Source organism: Hermetia illucens, chromosome 2 (genome assembly GCF_905115235.1).
Source record: "Hermetia illucens chromosome 2, iHerIll2.2.curated.20191125, whole genome shotgun sequence".
Lineage (NCBI taxonomy): Eukaryota > Metazoa > Arthropoda > Insecta > Diptera > Stratiomyidae > Hermetia > Hermetia illucens.
This window is the reverse complement of record NC_051850.1, coordinates 88,633,088-88,654,452: the sequence shown is the minus strand read 5'-3', so window position 1 is coordinate 88,654,452 and position 21,365 is coordinate 88,633,088. Positions and strand designations below refer to the sequence as shown.

The following is a 21,365-nucleotide window of genomic DNA, read 5'->3' as shown; positions in this document are numbered from 1 at the left end:
TGAGATGGCGAATATATACAATGCAAAGCCAACCTCTTCCTCATCGCGGACGAAGAACGCTGAAAGGGAGAGATCCATCAATAGATGGCAAGAGCGGTGGGAACGCTCGGGAAAGGGCCGGTGGACGCGCAGGCTCATTCCTGCCATCAAGGAGTGGTTGGAGAGACGACACGGTGAGATTAATTATAATCTCACCCAGTTTCTCACGGGACACGGAGGATATCTCCAATACCTTCACAGGTTTAAATTGGAGACCTCACCCGATTGTCCAAATTGCAATGGAGTCCCAGAGGACCCAGAGCATGTATTCTTCCACTGTCCGAGATTTGTGGAAGAAAGGAGGAATCTAGAGGAGACTCTAGGAGAGGTGCTGGTACCAGAAAATCTGGTACCGAAAATGCTAGCACATCAAGAGAATTGGGATGCGGTCAACTCCATGATCGCATCTATTCAAGATAAATTGCGAAAGGCAGAGGAACGGAGAAAAGCGCGGTCACGTGCGCCGCGTATAGAAGAAAGGTGACAAAGCTAGAGTGAGCTGACTCCGCCCCGTGATGTAATACCTTATGGTGGTTCGGCGGGGCAGGGAGGGAGTCGGGGGTGGTTTTAGTGGGTAAAAATCCCACACGCTGGTGTGTCCAGACCAGTGTCTTTTTGAAGATTTCCACCTCCTCAACAAAAAAAAAAAAAAAAAAAAAGACGGTAAACCGATTTTAATAAGGTTTTGTGTTTACACAAAACCTTAAAAAACTAACGAAAATGCATTACCCATAGTACTAAGCATCTAGTTCCAAATATTAGAGTTTTTATCACATTCCGGCTCGCAGAAACCTCTTTTGGGACTATAAACCAAACTTCTGCTTTTTTATGGGACACTTCCAAAGGCTGAGAAAGCCCAAAGAACAAGATTATCCTAACATCAACGAGATGTGCACATGAAGTAGGGAAATAAAATAAACCCTGGATCACACATGTCATATAAATGTATTTAGATTTCATCATTCATGTCACTTACGGCATCCCAGAAAACATAAAAACAACATCTATGTTTGTTCATATTTTTCAATTATAGTTCACATTTTCTTCAGTATTCCCACGTCCTCATATGGTTGTCACATTTTTCAATTTTATGCCGGGAAGTGTTCTCTTAGCCTCGCATCATCTATCAAATTCAACTCAGGATTCCCATCCTCCATTCCGCTAGTCCCCCATCTTTGTTTGCTTTTCCCATTTATATTGCGCCTGAGAAGCCTTAGCGTTATCGTTGTCGTTGATGTCATCGTCACCGAAAAATTTAAAAGTCCTTGTGACATAATATTTCCATTTCGTAGGTGCTACAAAATAAATTGGGGGTTGCTTTTAACCTAATCCTGAGAGAAATAAAAACGAGGCCTCCGAAATTGAACACATCATCGATTTACAGTCAATTCCCCGGGAGCAATTTCTATCGATTCGAAAGATGACTCTAGCACGAAGGATCCATCCAGGGAGGAGTATGCTAACAAGGAACCCAAATTGAGATTGGGATAGAGAGGGTTGTTTCACACCATTTGCAAAAATAGTAAGGTATCGGCCAAACTTCAGACGATATTGTTTGATATGATTTTTTCATTCTACTAAAAATACAATGTTTGTTTCCAAGTTGGCAATATCCGAAAGTATACGGATATGTGCATGTATGTAAGCTCGCAGGTACGAATCTATAGCTGACTTGATTGAATCTAAGTGATGCAGAAAAAAATGTTAAGGTAATGAAGGCAAATCGATAATCAACTTCATCTAGCACCTTAGGAGCTGATCAAATGCTGTCTTGCAGTACAGTAAATAGACTAATACTAACGTCGGTTCTTTTGACAAAATTTTGGAACACATTTGCGGTTTGTAATACTCAGCTGCGTAGCTAGCGCGGTAAAATTGGTTATAAACTTCTATATTTTAGGATCCCACACACACAATCCAGTGCCATCTTTGAAGGTTTCCGTGACGTCATTAAAGAAGTCAAGCGATTTGATGACGGGCCCATGAAGCTCATTATTATACCAGCTGATTGCGCTATTCATTTCTTCACCGCAGACACACCACAGGCAAGTTGACCAAAAAGAAATGCCTTTACCATGAGCTTATCGACGGAACCCTGGCCAATTAGCAAATTAACAGCGATCCATTATAAAGATCTTTACGATAAACTGGACACTCGAGATGTCGAAAGAGATTTGTATCGACTTGTCACAAACCGACACCAACGCACACAGGATATCGAGCACAATGGTAACAATAAGAACGCTACTTTCGAGCAAATTTCAACGGAACAATTTGTTCATCCCCCACTTCCGCAAGCATTGTCGACATTTGGACCAATTCCATCTGTCAGTGCCACTGTAATCAAGAAAATAATAAAACGAATGAAATCGAGGAAAGAACCAGGACTTTATATTCCCTTGAAAATGAAGAATTGGAGCCCAACACTGTCGCTCAGTGAGTTCTCCAATGGAGTTATAAAGATAGAACAAAACCAGACTAGCAAGAAAGCACCAACAGTCCAATATGCCAAAGGAAATGCTAGTTCCGTGGAATGTTCAAATTACCGTCCATTTCAATTGCTCCCCCTTATGATGAAGACTTTTGAACTCATCCTTGACAACCGTATTAGCGAAATCGTTCAAATAACCGCTGGGTTTGTCAAGAATTGGAACTACTCCCGCAGCACACGCTGCGCGGTTGCTCATGGAGAAACATCGCAAGAAACATCGTCCTCTTTACATTGCATTTCTGAATCAAGAAAAAGTGTCTGACCGTGCGCCACACGGACTCATCCGGTGTGGTCTAACAAACAGTACCCGACGAACTCTTGCTCTGGGTTTACGTGCTTTACCACGATCCGAAAAGTAAAGTTGGAAGTGTTGGATGTATAAAAATCGCTTCGTGTCTCCATCGGTGTTCATCAAAAAAGCATCCTCTCACCACATATCTTTGCTTTTGTTATGGACACTGTCCCACGGGACATCCAGCCTCCAGCACCTTATACGCTGCTTTAAGCAGATGATGTTTCTTAGTGCCTCATAGCAACTTGTTCAAAAATGAAATGATCGTCTCATTGAACACGGTAATAGATTGAATCTGAATAAAACTGAATTTTTGAGGAATAGTCCCAATTAAACAGACATAAATACTACTAGCGGTTTTGATCTAGCCTGAACTGAGCGATTTAAATATCTCGGGTCAATACAATCAGCCAATAGTGAACCGCGTTATGAAGTTACTGCACCCATTAGCGTAGTTTGGATGAAATAACGTTCCACAATTATCACGGAACGGGTCAAATAAAAAATTTAACGCAGTGTTGTTCTCCCTATCGCCGTCTATTGTTCTAATTGTGGGCCGACTATAAAAGAAAATGAATGGTGTTTCACGGTCATGGAGACGAAAATGTTACGTTGGACCAGGGACGAAATGAAGATATCGTGATCGATATAGTGTACCGATGGGGGAAAATTGTAAGAGAGGTGCCTTCGATGGTGTGGTCGCGTAACTCGCGCCAACGGGAATTCACTCGTAAAGATTGATCTGAACATCGAAGCCGATGAAAAAAGACCAAAAGGTTTGCCGAAGCATCGGTGATTTGAAAGCTTCGCGACTGCATCCAAATCAGGCCTTTGGCTAAGCAAAATGGCACTACCGACATTTCTAAAAAGGACAAAGTCTAAAGAAGGGAAAGAACGCCATGAAAAGCTTCATTTTCTCCACACTGTACAATTGCTTCCATTGTATATACAGTGGCAACACTTACAGTCAGAGGAGCCTGTACACCGAGAGAAATTCCTCTAACGCGATCCGAAAAATAAAGTTCGCAGGATGGAATACATATCAAACCTGCTTCGTATCTCTATCAGTATTTATCAAAGAAGCAACCATTCGTCAAGATCTTTGCTCTTGCCGTACATACAATCACATGGTACACTCAACTGCTCTCAGTGTATGATGTCTCATAATAAGATTGATCTAGGGCATGAAGATTTCTGAACGCATTCTTGACAACCGTATTCGCGAAATCGTTGAAATAACCGTGAATCAAGCCAGATTTGTCAAGAACTGCGGAACTACTGATGCAATACACGCTGCGCGGTTACTCATGGAGAAACACCGTGAGAAGCATCGCCCTCTTTACATTGCCTTTCTGGATCTAGAGAAAGTGTTTGACCGTGTGCCACACCAACTCATCTGGCATGCTTCACGACAACACTTCGTGCCAGAAGAACTCGTGCGCTGGGTTCAATTGCTCTACCACGATCCGAAAAGTAAAGTTCGAAGTATGGCGGGTGTATCAAAACCGCTTCGTGTGTCTGTTGGTGTTCATCAAAGAAGCGCCCTCTCACCACTCCTCTTTGTTCTTGTTATGGACACCGTCACACGGGATATCCAACGTCCAGCGCCCTACACACTGCTTTATGCAGATGATGCTTCCTTAGCGTCTGATTGCAAAAATTATCTCGAGACACTTGTCCAAATATGAAATGATCGCCTCATGCAACACGGTCTCAGATTGAATTTAAACAAAACTGAATTTTTGACGACCGATCCCCATGAAACAGGCACAATCACTGTCAGTGGCAGTGATCTGCCCAGAACTGAGCGATTTAAGTACCTCGCATCAATGTTATCAGCCAATGGAGAACGGCGTTATGAAATTGCTTAACGCATTAACGCAACCTGGATAAAGTTGCGTTCCACAACTGGTTTTCTATCTGATCGACGTATCAATGAACGTCTGAAATCTAAAATTTACCGCAATGTCGTCCATCCTGTCGTCCTCTATGGTTCAGAATGTTGTCCGACTATAAAAGGCAATCAACGGCGCTGCCGTAATGGAGTCGAAGCCCTGGACTAGTGACGTGACACGTTTTGATCACATCCGAAATGAGGATATCCGCGATCGTTATGGGGTTGCACCGATCGTGGAAAAGTTGCGAGAGACATGTCTTCGATGGTATGGTCACGCAATTCGTGCAAACGAGAATTCACTTGCCAAGATTGGTCTGAACATCGAAGTCGATGGTAAACGACCAAAAAGCAGACCTAAACAACGGTGGCTTGATACGCTAGATGGCGATTTGAAAGCCTTGAGATTGCACCCGGATCAGGCATTCGATAGAGCAAATGGCGAAGCCGATCACGACGAGCCGACTCCGCATGTGAACGAGACAAAGGCTGAAGAAAAAGAAGAAGAAGGCTGATCTCGGGCAACTTGTCCATGTAGTGCGGCCAATGATGAAGTGTTTTATGAAATTGCTTCATGCATCAGGACAACTTGGATAAAGTGGGACCTCATGACTGACATCTTCTGCGCGAATCGAAAATCTTCCGCAATATCGTTCGCCCTGTTGTCATCTGTAGTTCTGAGTGCTGATCGATTATAAGGGACAATGCACGGCATCTCGAGGAATTGGTAATAAAGTGTTGCATTGGATCAGAAGCGTAGCACGTTATGTTTACATCCGAAATGAGGGCATCCACGATCGATATGAGGAGGAGATGGACATGTAATTCGCGCTAAACTCACTGCCTAATGTTGATGTAGACATAAAAGTCGAAAGTGTTGAGAGTCGTTATGAGTAAACGAAGTTAAGATTCGATGAGATTCGATTGAAGATTAAGGAAATTGTATGATAATGAGGGAGAATTTCTATCGTTTTTATTATAAATCACGAAGAGACCCTAGTGCCCTCGTCCCCCATAGTAACTGATGCAGAAAAAAGTATATTTGCGGTAACTATCACACTTACTTTTGAGGCTATTTTTTTGTATTTGTACCAAATTTTGTGTGCAGATGGAATTAAGTGCTCCAAACCAATTGAAATGTGGAGATTGGCATACGGTACTCTAAGTAAAAAAAAGTTTTGAAGTAATATAAATTCCAAGAACGCCGGGAAGATGTTAAAGGTGAGGCACACTCTACATGCTGCAGTACAAAAAGTCGAATAAATAGTGTTGAAGGATCGCGAAATTAGGAATAGAGAAGTTGCTTATGATGTTGGCATTTCGATATCTTCGTGCTTCATTTAGACTTGGAGCTCGAACAGCAAAGAAATAGGAAAATATAGAATTGAGAGAACCCCTTTACAAATAGACCATGATGATGATAATAACGTTGGAGCTGAGGAGAAGATGTTAAGGGGGTCATCCCGTGTGAACGCCGTTTTTTGACATTTTTTGTGAAGAACTGAATGCAGGTGCAAATACGAATTTTTCACCATATGTTTATTAATATCTTGAACATGGCAACACTAGCATAGTACATTGTTGAAAACAGAGCAACTTATACACCCATCACCAAAAAAATGTATTTTTCTGCTGTCACATTAGAGAGCGCTATGATCATTTTAAAGAAAAAAATTTAAACGGCATTTTAACGTGCAGACTTAACGACAGTCTGCAAACTATGATTATTAAAAAATATTGAAAGCTAAATTTTTGGTGCCTTACTAAGCTTGTTTTTTATAAATTTTGATGTTTTTCCAAGGCTTCTTTAATGAATAAACAAAAAAACTACCGGATGAATCGCAATTACCCTAGAATGGGGACCGTAGAATTATGTTCTAAATAAATCGTGAAAATTTCAAAGCATTTCGTTGGATAAATTTTGATCTATGATGGCAGCAGATTTTCAACATGCAGTTTCGAGAAAAACGCATTTAAAGAATAGAATGCGAATTTCAACCATAAAATCTGAAATCTGTCATTTCCGAACGACTCCGAATATCAAAAAAATCACTTTGTCCATACATTCTATACTAGATACAATTTATGCCAAAAAAATCGATTCCTTAAATCCCACACACGGGATGACCCCCTTAAAGGCCGCTATACTGATGCAAATTTGGAGTATCGATTGCAGACAGGTTGGTTTTAAAATGTCTCGACAACAATCCCACGGTTGGATACTAGACTAAAAATTATAAGGACATGCATCAGGTCCTCCCTCGGGTAGCTTCCTAATAGTGACATGATGGTTAAAACCTGAATAGCGAGGCGGGCTTTGATAGCACTTTGTTACTCGTAGGAAAAGTGATGAGGACGTATGGCTGAACCTAGAGTTTGAACCGATTAATAACGAATGCTGAATCTCATTTACCGTAACGCGATCGGTAGATATTAATGCACTATTATGAGAGAAAAAAATTAAATATACTCTCTCAGTTCCATGTATCCATATGAAAAGAAAGCAGATTTCTGTACCTAAAGTATTTATCAAATATTAGAGTGAAGAGTTCAGGAACACCATCATCCTCACGGCACTGATTACGCATATTCGGTGATGGCAGTCATTTCGAAACCGATATTTTCTCTCAAGTGCAGAAGTGAAATCGGATTATTAGCATGCACTTTAGATTTGAGATATCCACATAAAAAGCGGTTCATAGGGCTCAACTGCAAGAGATCATTTAACGCCACATTACGTCATAGGCTAATTTTAAGAGACAATCTAGCGAACCCTACGCAGATACAACGTATTGCGCGGCTGTTACGTAGCTCCGTCCTGCTGAAATCATGTTCATTGGTTATAACAAGGAAGGCTGTAACAAGTTCAAATACCAAAAAGTCATCTGATACCTTCGAATAAACTTCTGTATTTACAGTAATTACGTGCTGTCATTTTTCGTCCAGCCCGAGTTTCCCGTAAGGAAGGCTTGCTACAACATTTCTAAACCGTTTGATTACTACATGGACTAAGTAGCGGGTGTAGCCAAGATTCGACTGTATGGGTTTTCCAAATACTTGCAAATTACCACACCGCCGCATAATCCTTGCTATATTGGTCATTGGGTACTTTTTTAAGAACAACAATGTTCACTGTTACAACACTTCATTTTATTTTATTAAAAACAATGGAACTGCAATGCTTCAACAAAGGGTGAATTTCATAAAAACTTTTTATAGAATCCTTTCACTATATCCAACGACACAACTGGGGCTCGTTATTTTTATTAATTTTATCACGTCTTGTCTCTTTCCGATTTCACTTTTTTCTCTATGACATCTGACATTTCTCGTCACCTACTCTGCTCTTCACTCTTGTAGCGAGGTCTGAACTGAGTGGAGAGCGCCGGTGACGTCATCTGTCCGCTGGTATTCGAAATAAATTTCGAATGCCGCGAATCCTGCCACGCCACACTTTCTCAAACTTTCTCTTAGATGAACAAGATTTGTATGTAACATGAACATAAAAGATGTTTGCAACTTCAAGGACTAGAAGTTTACGGTTTTCTCATTCATTCTCGTTTATCAAGGAAACGCTCTTTCGCCAACCCTCATTGTTCTAACTACGGACACTACCACATGGGGCATCCAGCGTTCAGTATCCTACACACCGCTCTATGGAGCGTTTTGTTGCGAAACTGATCTCTAGCAACTTGTCCAAAAATGGAGCGATCGCTGCAGCAACACGGTCTGAGATTGAATTTGAATAAACCAGGATTTTTAATGACCGACCTCAATGAAACGGACACTACCACTGTCAGTGGCAGTGACCTGTCCAGAACTGAGCAACCAATAACAGACTGCGTTACGAAACTGTTCCGCGCATCAGCCCAGCCGACGTATCAACGAACGTCTTCTATCCAAAATTTACCGTAGTGTCATCCGCCCTGTCGCCGTGATCACATCCGAAATAAAGACATCTGCGATTGACATAGCGGTGCACCCATGGTGATAAAATTGCGAGAGCCTCGCGAGTCCTTCCAATTCAGGTTTGATCAAGGCGCGTTGACTACGCCTGTGAGTGGGACAAACGTGGAGAAAAGAAGATGGTTAAGCGAACAAAGTACTTCTAGTGTACCCATACTGTGCAATGAAATAGCATAGCGTAAGATAATTGGGAGGAATCATGAGCTTTCGGAAATCCTTAGCTAACGAATAGCCAAAGACGTACTGTCCCGAATTGACATTAATTCATATAAACATAGCTTTTTGAATTAATTGATAAATTGGAGCCTTCTTAAAGTAAAGCATTCTCTTTCAGATACAAATTTTACAGAAGGAGCTTATTGAATAGGTAACTCTTTAATATGGACACACATAGATCTGAATTTCATTCAGGTGCATTGAATACGGGCATAGTATTAAAAGTTAAAGTAAACTCGATCATAGGAAAGTATTAAGGTAGCAAGTACCTAATGCCTTTGCCTATCTCAGTGTAAATTCAAATTTTAAAAAAATCGATATTTTCAAAGGGAAAGATTCATTGTACTAAATTAAATTAGATCCAGAAGCTTAAAACGGAAATCAAGCTTTCCCTGCCATTCGGAGGTTCATGTAAATTTGCAGCCTATATGAATGATTCAGGGACTTGCTACTTTTATATGCGGCACATTACAAATAGTGAACTTTTATTCTTTGAAGCAAACAACAAACGAATGTGGTATGCATCTTTTATCGAAGCCTATATCAACAAAACTACTGATATCATATCAGAGATGGATACGATTACAGGAATGGATCCCAGCCCTTAAATCTCATAAATAGTCAAGGAACTTCTCTTACCCAAATCATTGTAGATGATCCTGAAGGAGTCCGAATGTAAATGTCCAAAAAACTGACCCTGAATAATTGATGAGTATTTGCGCACCAATCTCAGATATCGCAAATTGTTTTTCTCTGAAAACGTTGTATGTCCGTTCTGCTGGCTGCCGAACAGGCGCTCGTCTGATCCTGGTGGTATGTGGCCGACAATGTACACCTGAAATATTTAGAGAGAAATCAGTTTGGGATTAAATTCAATTATTGGTGTTAGCTGTAGCCCTGTGTAGGGGCAGCTGGATGAAAATAGAAGAGAATCAACCAAGTGTAACGAAGGACAAAACGAGAAGCAGGGAAATGTTTAAATGAAAAGAAGGAGGAGATTTGGTTCAAGCCTTGTGAAGTTAATACTTTAATATGATTAGGATTTATGTATCAAAATCTTCAGACTAGCTTATCTTGCCGGTCGCTGGAAGCTTAGTTGTTTTCGTGGGATAATTGAAAGGAGCTCTAGGAGTACATTCGTTCGAGTTCTTTTACTCTAATATATTTCTCTGGAATGCTTAAAAATTCCCATTAATTATTGTTCAATGCAACTGAACATCCCTTGCTGCAAATATATAATTTTTGAGGTTTTATAGAAAACAAAACCTTGTTAAATTCAGTTTCGTATCTGTCTGTCTGTCTGTGAGTGAAATAGGTTTGTTGTCGATATATCTTCCATGGCTCTCAAGCAAATACCTTAGCAAGGGCCGTAAGGCCAAAGAATTCTGACAACACAAGAATGGAGAATATAAATAAAGATTCTAAGACGACTGCTAATGGAATTGTGTGTCTTAGACCCTTATACATTACCTCAACAAAAAAACATGCATGTGATGAGCTTGCAACTTTACGCATTATATGGGACTGAGGAAAATCGGTGCTTGAAGTTCTTATGTTGTTGTCGGGCCTTCTCAGATTTAAGACAGATACATTATAGCATTTGCTTCAATGAGTAATTTACTCGTCAGATGTCCTTGGGAGACAAATTCAATAAGCTGCAAAATGCGCACGAAGGAGACTGCTTAAATAGATGCATAAAGGGGGTGGGGTCGGTAAAAAAGGCCTACTGTATTCCGAATGCAAGAAGACCAAATGCAAGATTAGAAAATCAAAATAGGAGGCACGGGTTATAATTATGTATTCGTGCTGTGACCACTACCGCTTACTGGGCCGCGGCCCTTGTAAGTAATGGGTGTCGTTATGACATTGGGGCCAATATGGTTTCCTTGTGTGTGTTTCCATTCCATGTGGCAACCCATAAACAGCTGTGCAATGCTACATGCTTACAGCCATGTGGTCGCAGACCAATAATACAATGCATCACATACATTACGCTAATACCAGACTTAATGCGCGGAATTGTTCTCGCGCATTTACCGTGGAAGGTCGAGCATACGCAATGACTTTTTCCTTTCATACAATCTCGAACAATGCGCTGAGAGATGAATCTCCTGTGTTTAGTCTTCCTGTCCGAATGCTTGGGATTATGGTTCCGTCAACCCGTGGCAGGCGATCAGAGGACAGTTCTTATGGCGGCATCCCAAGAACTAAGTGACAGTTTTGCTATACAATACGCTAGACAGCGCTAGTTGACGGAAGCCGTATCGCATAAACCATCACCAAGAAACTTATTTCATTTTCGGGAAATACATTACGCACTTTGACATTATACTCCCCATAATTCTAGACATTTCTGGAGTGGAAATATTAATGGTGGAACTACAGATTAATTCTCTCGCATCAGCCGCTTTGGAAGTAGTCCTTACACAATATATAGTTTTGTCCAGATTTAGGGCTTGTCTTAATTCGACCAACTTCTGGGTCGCAAATGGGGAGTGTCGTCTTGATTTTGTTCATTAGTCGATGAGTTACGGGATGTGAGTTATGTTAACCCACGTAGGTATCTTCTGCAGATAGTCTGGTTATTGAGGTGTTGTGAACATCAATTTCAATCTTGCCGCTTTTATCCACGCTTTCTACTAGAATCAAAAAGGGTGAATTTCTTCCTATATTTGTTGTTTTTGTTTTTATACGTATTTCGGACACAAGTTGTGTCCTTTTTCATTACCTGATCAACTAAGATATTTTGGTCTTTAAATATTCAAATTTAACTTAGGAATCTTTATATTATACTTAAAAGCCGGAAGAGAAGAAAACGCTTTCAGACAGTACATAGCAAGCAAGCCAGGACGCATAAAAACTGATAAGCCAGGACGCATAAAAACTGATAATTTAGTCATACTCGAACTTGGTATACACTTAAGAGGGAGATATAGAGAGATGGGAACTTGAAATTTCCGAGAAGGAATTTCATCTGGCAAATCGATCTTCGTTCAACCAATATAAAGTATTCAACATCTGCAATGTAAATAATTAGATGATTTTTCTTTTTCGCGCATATGCATAAAAAAATAAATAAACACTAGCGAGAACACCGCAAGAATACTCTTAATTGGATACCAGTGACAGATTGGTCTGTGGGATTCAGTGTGTACAGCGAGTGGACTTGCTGTTGGTATGCTATAAAAGTTTAACACAAGTCGGGAAACCGGAAGTTTGACGCTTCAGATATTTTTATATATATATATATTTTTATAACCTTTTGGTTTTGTGTGTGTGGAGCATATCGTAGTTCTCCATTGGCTGATAGCATTGACTCGAGATAATTAAATCGCTCAGTTCTGTTAACGGCAGTGGACTGCCCAGAACTGAACGATTTAAATACTTAGAATGAATGCAAACAGCCAATGAAGAAATGCGTAATAAAATTGCTTCACGCATTTACGCAACTTGGATAAAGTGGCGTTCCACAACTGGTGTTCTTTGTAATCGACGTATCAACGATCAAATCTAAAATTTACCGCATTGTCGGTCGTCCTGCCGCTCTCTATGGAGACGAAGATGATGCGTTAGAGTAGTGGCGTGACACGCTTTCATCATCCGTGATCAATATGGGGTTGCGCCTATCGTGGAAAAACTACGAGAGAGGTGTCTTCGATGGTACGGTCACGTAATTCACGCAAACGGGAATCCACTTGCCAAGATTGGTCTGAAGATCGACGTCGATGGTAAGCGACCAAAAGACCGGCCGAAACAAGGGTTCCGTGCCTGATAGTTAAAAATTCCATTGCCCTCGATTTTTTAGAAAGCGATTTAAATAAATCACTTGATGTAAAAGAACTGTATTGATAATAGTCAACCTCATACGCTTCACACTCTGAGTTTAATTTTATTAGCAAATGCCAACAATTTAATCTACAACAAATCCAAAAGGGCGCACGAAATTTATAAGTTTGAACTGCTATAACTTTGACACTGATAGTTGGATTTGCATGAAACTTGGGATGTCTATGCACCATACTGTCCCCTATGCCCGTGCTACAATACTCCTTGCATGACATTAAGGGGGGCTTTCAGTCAATGACCAAAACTTTGTGATATACTATTAGTAAGTTTATTTGAGCAGATATCGGAATGGGACATATTTCAAGGCCTAGATTTCATCTAAGCGCATTTTCCTGATTTTTTTCGGGTTTTTGGGTTGAGTAGCTTCCGAAAATGGGTCCTGTTTCACTTTGAGTGTGTACATTTTGACTCCGTAATCGCTTGCAATTCACGCCAAAACTAATATCAGTTTCAGAAAGTACTAACCAAGATCTTTCATTTGATAGCCTACATGACTACAACCAGTGAAAAAAAAAACTTAAATGCCCCTTTTCATGTATGGGGAGTCCCCCTTTAAATTTCACCTAAATTTATGTCGCTCGCTATATGCATGGGATTTCATAGTTCCCATATGCCTACCGAATTTGGTTTGGATCGGTTTAGCCGTTTTGAAGAAGTTCCGTGTGACAGACAGACAGACAGTGAATCGATTTTAATAAGGTTTTGTTTTACACAAAACCTTAAAAGAGAAGTCGGGAAACCGGAAGCTTGGCGCTTCAGATATGAGCGGTTTTTCTTATTTCTTCTGTGAATGTATTTAAGTGCAGAACTAACCCATTTGTATGTAGCCCGTTATGTACATGCCATTAGCATGTTAAACTACTCACTTTAGTTTGAGATTGATATTTAGTACTCGGGGTTGCAGTAAATTTACACGGTAAGGACAACTTTGAGCTACTGTAACTTTCTTAGTAATGGTACAATTTTGATCAAATTTAGGAACAATATATTACCACAAATTTTCATAACTAGGATGAACTTAAGCGGGGTTTTTACGCATCCTCCATGGATGGTACGGGCAGCCATGATCTTTGGGGCGTCTAAATGACACACCACTGAGCCAATTGGTCTCCAAGGATCAGCCAGCCGATCTAAAACTACTACAACTTAGAGTGATTCGTTTTTCTTTCCAAACGGACACATTCTTGCGATAGAAATTGTATTGGAGGAGGTTTCCTTATTTCACTTGGTAATAATAATAATAACGCAACGGTGCAATAGCTGTCAATGTAATCAGTATTGCATCAACAATGAATTATTGCTCTGACTTGGTCCCCTAGAACGCCACTTGGTCCTGACGGAATTACCTGTAGTAACTCACTACTTCCCTCTTAGACAGTGTCCAAACACGAAGATGAAATTTAAAGATGATAACTCCCAAAGTGGGGGGAGGGCCTGATTTTGAAGGCCTCGCCAGATTCACGCTTCACTATGGAAAAACCTGTCAAAAGTAAGTTCTCCACTGCAATGGAAAGCCTGGAGAGCCGAGAGCTGCTTCCAAGAATGGCAAAATACCAGGGACAATTTATTATCCTGCGGAAATGCCTGTGGAATAACCGTTGTCGCCTGGAAATCGGAATGGATAAAGTTCAATAAATTTTATAGCTATATAGCGATTTCAAAATGATTGTCTTATTATGCAAGGAAAAGGCAAGGTCCTGCGGCGAAACCAGGAATAGCAAAAATTGAGGAAATTAACCAAACGACTTCTGAATCGTGCTTAGCTTTGCAGAGATTATAGTGGCCCTAGCTCTGAACAGAGCTAAAGGGTTCTATCCGAGAACACTTTACGCGCGGGAATTACTTTAAAATCGCTTTTGAGATTAATTAAGTAAACATTATTAATAAGAGTGAAGTAGAATATTGTGATTAGAAAATAAAGGTATGTTGAAGTGGAGTCGCGAGTGTTCTCATTTACTTAAGCCATACAAATCAAGTAAGTATTATTTCTAACCCCTTTAGTGTTTTCTGTTTCAGTGGTGTTAGATTACCCCATCGTTCCGAAGTTAGGTTTCGGCAACCCGGAACGAGAGCAACCACGGTCCTCTAGTTAAACATCCAGGAGCTAGTGCGCGAGCTTGGCCAACGCCAAGCAGGGTAGTTCACTGGAAGAGGCCGTTTAGGAGAATGCTGAAACAGCTGGTCCGTCGAGCCGGATTACGATCCAAAGTAAGTTTTTAAATAAAATTACTATTATAAAAATAATTTCTCTTGTGAAAAAATATATATATAAAGTGCGGGAAATTATAGTGATTGTGTTTCGTTTACACAACATAAAACACTACTTGAACGTCAACGTTGGTGTGCATTGTTTTTTGTGGTGTTGTTGATCCGTGGGCGCGTTCAAACCCAAGGCAAAGTCCTTTTAGTGTTGCGCCTCCCACGTTTCTCTAACGACACTCTATCATCGTTGGTGTGAATTTTTGTGGTGTTGTTGATCCGTGGGCGCGTTCAAACCCAAGGCAAAGTCCTTATAGTGTTGCGCCTCCCACGTTTCTCTAACGACACTCTAACAACGTTGGTGTGATTTTTTGTAGTGTTGTTGATTCGTGGGCGCGTTCAACCCAAGGCAAAGTCCTTATAGTGTTGCGCCTCCCACGTTTCTCGAACGACACTCTATCATCGTTAGTGTGAATTTTTGTGGTGTTGTTGATCCGTGGGCGCGTTCAAACCCAAAGCAAAGTCCTTTTAGTGTTGCGCCTCCCACGTTTCTCTAACGACACTCTAACAACGTTGGTGTGATTCTTTGTAGTGTTGTTGATTCGTGGGCGCGTTCAACCCAAGGCAAAGTCCTTATAGTGTTGCGCCTCCCACGTTTCTCGAACGACACTCTATCATCGTTAGTGTGAACTTTTGTGGTGTTGTTGATCCGTGGGCGCGTTCAAACCCAAGGCAAAGTCCTTATAGTGTTGCGCCTGCCACGTTTCTCTAACGACACTCTAACAACGTTGGTGTGATTCTTTGTAGTGTTGTTGATTCGTGGGCGCGTTCAACCCAAGGCAAAGTCCTTATAGTGTTGCGCCTCCCACGTTTCTCGAACGACACTCTATCATCGTTAGTGTGAACTTTTGTGGTGTTGTTGATTCGTGGGCGCGTTCAACCCAAGGCAAAGTCCTTATAGTGTTGCGCCTCCCACGTTTCTCGAACGACACTCTATCATCGTTAGTGTGAAGTTTTGTGGTGTTGTTGATCCGTGGGCGCGTTCAAACCCAAGGCAAAGTCCTTATAGTGTTGCGCCTCCCACGTTTCTCTAACGACACTCTAACATCGTTGGTGTGAATTTTTGTGGTGTTGTCGATCCGTGGGCGCGTTCAGACCCAAGGCAAAGTCCTTATCGTGTTGCGCCTCCCACGTTTCTCAAACGACACTCTAACATCGTTGGTGTGTATTTTTATTATTGTTGTTGTTACGTGGGCGCGTTCAGACCCAAGGCAAAGTCCTTATAGTGTTGCGCCTCCCACGTTTCTCGAACGACACTCTAACATCGTTGGTGTGAATTTTTGTGGTGTTGTTGATCCGTGGGCGCGTTCAAACCCAAGGCAAAGTCCTTATAGTGTTGCGCCTCCCACGTTTCTCAAACGACACTCTAACATCGTTGGTGTGTATTTTTATTATTGTTGTTGTTACGTGGGCGCGTTCAGACCAAAGGAAAGATCCTTATAGTGTTGCGCCTCCCACGTATTTTGTGTGTCGTTCATATACACTGTCCGTACCAAACGGAAATATTTAATTCAATTAAGTGACAACCAGTTGAAATAGAACCAAAAATGGAGATCCAGGAGATCATTGAAGCTCAGCAAAAGCGGGTTTTGAAAGTTGAAGAGGTTCGCGAGACGCTATGCAAACTGCGGCAGGAAAAGCGAACTAAGGAACGCTTTGAAACCGCGTGGAGTGAGGTCCGGCAGATCTATTTAGAGTTCATTGCAGAACATAAACGGCTTCTATTATTGAATCCCTCGGCAGATTTAATATATTTTCGAGAGAATAAGCTGGGACTCATGCAATCAGTTTATTTGAAAACAAAGGAGTTCGTTGAGAGAGTTCATCCCTCTCTTATCCCTGAGGAGAGACAAACAGAGGTCGACCCGTTAACTTTGGGACCAGTTAGGGAGCAAGTCCCTAAACTCCCGCCAGTGACTCAAAATTATGTAGATCCCGGTGAAGGAAGTTCGAGTAGGGGGGCCGTCCCAAGACAAGTTGAAACAGGGTTATTAGAACGAGACTTGGGCATAGACCTCAACGACAGACTCCAAGGTGAAGCGACAGCTAGGGATCTGCCCAGGAGTTCAAGCAGATGTGAAGTTGCATTTGGAGGGGCATGGGGGGCTTGTGATAAGGATAGACAAAATTATCCAACGTGGAGAGACGAACCGCGTACATCTAATCTTGGGCCCTTCCCCACCCATCTACGACCGGACTATTTATTAGATCCTAGTCAGCCCCGCCCAGAATATTTGCGGACTCCTGGACCAAACCGCTCAGAATTCTTCTTGGATCCCAGCCAGACCCGGCCAAACCATTTTGGTCCTTCGAGCCATTTTTCCCCTTGGAACTCAGGATATCGTTTTAGACCCGCCCCACCCATCCCAGATATTCCAATATTCAGTGGGGACATCAGTCAATACGAACCATTCAAAAGCCTCTTTAACTCTGTATACGATGGTTCTGAAATCGGTTTTGCGGAGCGCTTAATGATGCTTCAGAGCAAGTTAAGAGGCGATGCAAAACGTGTAATCGACCATTTAGGGATATACGGAGAGAATTACCAACAAGCATGGGTTCTTCTTGACCGAAGGTACAGTAATCGTCGGGCCTTAATAGAAAAGGAAATTCAGGCGTTAGTTGACTTACCTCAGATAAACCAAAGGGAGGCTAGAACGCTGGGAAGAGCATTGGATACCATGCGTTCCGCAGTTCAGAACCTACGGAAAGCAGGATTCAATGCAGATGAAGGTATTCCATTCATTCCGTTCGTCCTGACGAGGAAAATGGATATGACAACTCGGAGGGAGTTCGACTTAACGTTACGAGATCCAAAAATGCCCGTTACGATAAACGACATAGACCAATTTCTAGAAAATAGATATGTGGTCATGTCCCCCGGTTGGGATGGTCTAAGTGGGATATCCAAGGCGGAGGATCTTGGGAATAAGAGAAAAACCCAGAAGGAGATAGCCTTGGTCTCCAAGTCGGATGGTGAAAAGAGAAACTGGATTAAATGCTTCTTATGTATGGGGAAGCACTTCACAGCCCAGTGTCCTCAATTCATTGAAAGTACCGACAAGGAGAAACTGCTCCGCCGTTATCATGTTTGCATTTACTGTCTCTCCCACAAATATATCAGGGGGGAAGCGTGCAATAAACGCAAGAATCTCCAATGCGAAATATGCAAAGGGCAACATCTTACTGCCATGCATCCGTGCAAAGGGGATAACCCGTCTTCTGCTGTTCATCATGCCAAAAATTCGACAGCATTGTCATGGTCCGGAACCGTTCTTCCAACAGCTGTCGTTAAGCTAGAGGCAAGAGAAGGACATGCCGTTCCAGTTCGGTGCTTGATCGATCAAGGCAGTCAAAGCAGCTATATAACCGAAGATCTAGTACAGAAACTTCGGTTAAAAAAGAAAAAGACCAACATCGAAATTTCAGGGGTAGGTGGTGTGTCAGCAGGGAAAGTGTCAGCGGTTGTGTGTCTCACCCTTAAATTGGACGATGGTTCCGAGGTCAGCACTAAAGCGTTAGTAGTCAGACGGGTAACTAAAGGTTCCCTTCCACAGGTACCGCCGCAAGTAAAGGCATTGTTTCAAGGGAAGAAGTTGGCGGATCCCGTAACGGAACATGCATCTCACGTTCCAGTTTTATTAGGGTCTAGTATCCTTCCACAACTTTTCGTGAATGGAGTAGAAACCGTAGATAGTTTCCTGCTCCAAAACACGAAATTGGGATGGATTGTGTCTGGTCCGGCGGAATCCTCGGTATCGAAGTTCACCTCAACACATGTCACTATCAAGGAATGGGAACAGGACTTAAGGGCTTTTTGGGATATGCCCCTAAGTAGAGATGAATCTAGTCGCATAGATGACGAAATTTGTGAGGACCTATTCATAAAGGGTCATTACCGAAAGAACGATGGCCGATACGTGGTACCGACCCCGTGGCGACAAGAGAATATTAAACTAGGAAACTCGTACCACAAGGCTGTGCAGCACTATCTCGGTCAGGAGAAAAGGTGGTTGAAAAACAAAGACCACAAGCTCAAATCGGATGAGTTCATGGAAGAATATTTTAATTTGGACCACATGGCTGAAGTTCCAAAGGGTCATCAATCTGACACTAGCGGCGAAGTATATTATATCCCGTATTTAAGCGTGGTTCGCCAAGAGGCCACGTCGACGAAATTGCGGAATGTCTTCAATGCTTCCAGTCCGACATCAAATGGTGTGAGCCTTAACGAGATGATCCATCCCGGTCCAAAGTTGCAAAACCATATTTTCGACATTGTCACTAGAATACGCAGGTTTGCGTATGTATACTCTAGTGACATTACTAAGATGTATCGGCAGATACTTTTGAGACCGGAGGATCAGATCAAGCTTAGGATTCTCTGGCGGGCGAAGCCTCAAGAACCGATAAGAGAGTTTTACTTGAAAACGGTGACCTACGGGTTAGACTGTGCACCCTGGCAAGCAATTCGAACGCTTCACCAGGTGGCAGACGACAATGCTCCTGATGAGGAGATCAACTGGATCATCAAGAACGCGTTCTATATGGATGATCTGTTATACGGGGCGTCCAGTATAAAAGAAGCTCAAGACGTCATTCGAAAAATCACAGAAACTCTAGGGAAAGGCAAACTTCCGCTAACGGAGTGGGCAGTCGTCAGGTATCAACAAAAACTACTCTTCGGGAGGCAAATTTTCAGAATTCAGAAGGGATTGAATATCGAGAAAAACCATTGGCTGTCCACGCTAAACCCCTTTGTCGATCAGGTATCTGGGGTTCTCCGAGTGGGAGGAAGATTAGAGCAGGCGCTCATCCCGTTTGAGCAGAAACACCCTATAATTCTCGGGAAGTGTCACCTAGCTGACCTCATAATTCAGCATGTTCATAAGTTTCACCAACATTGTGGAACAGGACTCACAATGGCTATCATCCGAGAAAGATATTACATTCCAGCGTTGCATCAGAGGGTGAAGAAGTGGATTAGGGGATGCGTTAGGTGCGTTCGAACGCGAGGAGCCACTATAATCTGATAGGGCGCGGCATTGGTCCTATTGAAAATGGGCAAAGATTCTTAGCACATGGACGGCATGAAAACGTAAGTAAATTGGCCCGAGCAAAGCAAATACGTGTCTGCAAAGCTAAATATTGGCACCCTAACTAGAAAGACCGAGGAACTCACAACAGTCCTTCGGAAAAGGCACGATTATACTTGCACTCGGCACGAAACGCGATGATCTGGTGCCAAAAGCAGCAACTTAGAACGTGAGCCCGGTAAACATGGTTGTAAATTTCTCCATTTTGGTAGCCCACACACTCAATACAGTGCTGGCATTGCTAGTTTTGATATTTATGAATACTTGGTTCATCAAACGATTGTCTCACCTTCCATCATTTTATAGTGGGAATAGTAAAACGTAAATCGACTATATTCTAATAAGACGCCGGCATTTTGCAAAGCTGTTTCCTATAAGACCATCGCACCTCCGCATCGGCTTGTTGATTGCCGTCCTGCGAATCAAGCCACCGACAAAAATAGAGCGAGGAACGCACGCCGCGCATTAAATGGTGACGATTTCGTTAGAACAAAGAAGAAATGATCTCACTTACTAACTATTATGAATGTGAAAAAATCGTGGAAACAAATTAAAGACTTGATTCACAAAGCCGTAAGTCAGGTAAGCGGTACATTAACTGAAATACTTAGCTTTGAATGACGATGTTTAAATGAAGGTCCGTGAAGAGAAACATCTCTGTTACTAATTTTTGGACGATATAGCGCGAGCCAATTGGCAAATTTATAACAATACCAACCGGGCAGCAAAGAAAGTGAACGCTGTCACTTCAGGGGTCCATTACAAAGATCTTTACGATAAGCTGCAAATCGGGATGGTGAGGCAGATCAGTATCAACTTGCCAAAAGCCGAAACATCTGCGCTCTGGAAAGCGAAAAGCTTGGACCCAACACTATGGCTCAGTGAATTCTTTAATCCGGTTATTCGGGTTCTCTTTACATTGCATTTCTGGAACTAGAGAAAGTGTTTGACCCTGTGCCACACGAACTAATCTCGTATGTTCTACGACAACACTTAGTGCCAGAATAACTCGTGCGTTGGGTTTAATTACTCTACCACGATCCGAAAAGTAAAGTTCGAAGTTTGGCGGGTGTATCAAATCCTCTTTGTGTCTACTTCGATGATCACTGCCAGCGGCAGTGACCTACCCTGAACTGATTTAAATATGTCCATCAGGTATCAACCAATGGAAAACTGCGTTCTAAAATTTCTTCACGCATTAACACAACCTAAAGTTGCGAGAGGAGCGTCTTCGATGGTATGGTCATTTAATTCGCGCTAGCGAGA

The 21,365-nt window shown here is 42.0% G+C and overlaps 1 protein-coding gene across 6 annotated transcripts in view; it reads right to left on the bottom strand.

The window, feature by feature from the left end:
• LOC119648666 (acid sphingomyelinase-like phosphodiesterase 3b) overlaps positions 1-21,365 on the bottom strand; it is a 594,559-nt gene that overhangs the window by 70,222 nt on the left and 502,972 nt on the right. For all 6 annotated transcript variants that reach the window (XM_038050452.1, XM_038050451.1, XM_038050448.1 and 3 more), the window contains one exon: positions 9,538-9,733. In XM_038050452.1, the coding sequence (XP_037906380.1) occupies positions 9,538-9,733 (196 nt within the window). The remainder of the gene's footprint in view (positions 1-9,537; positions 9,734-21,365) is intronic.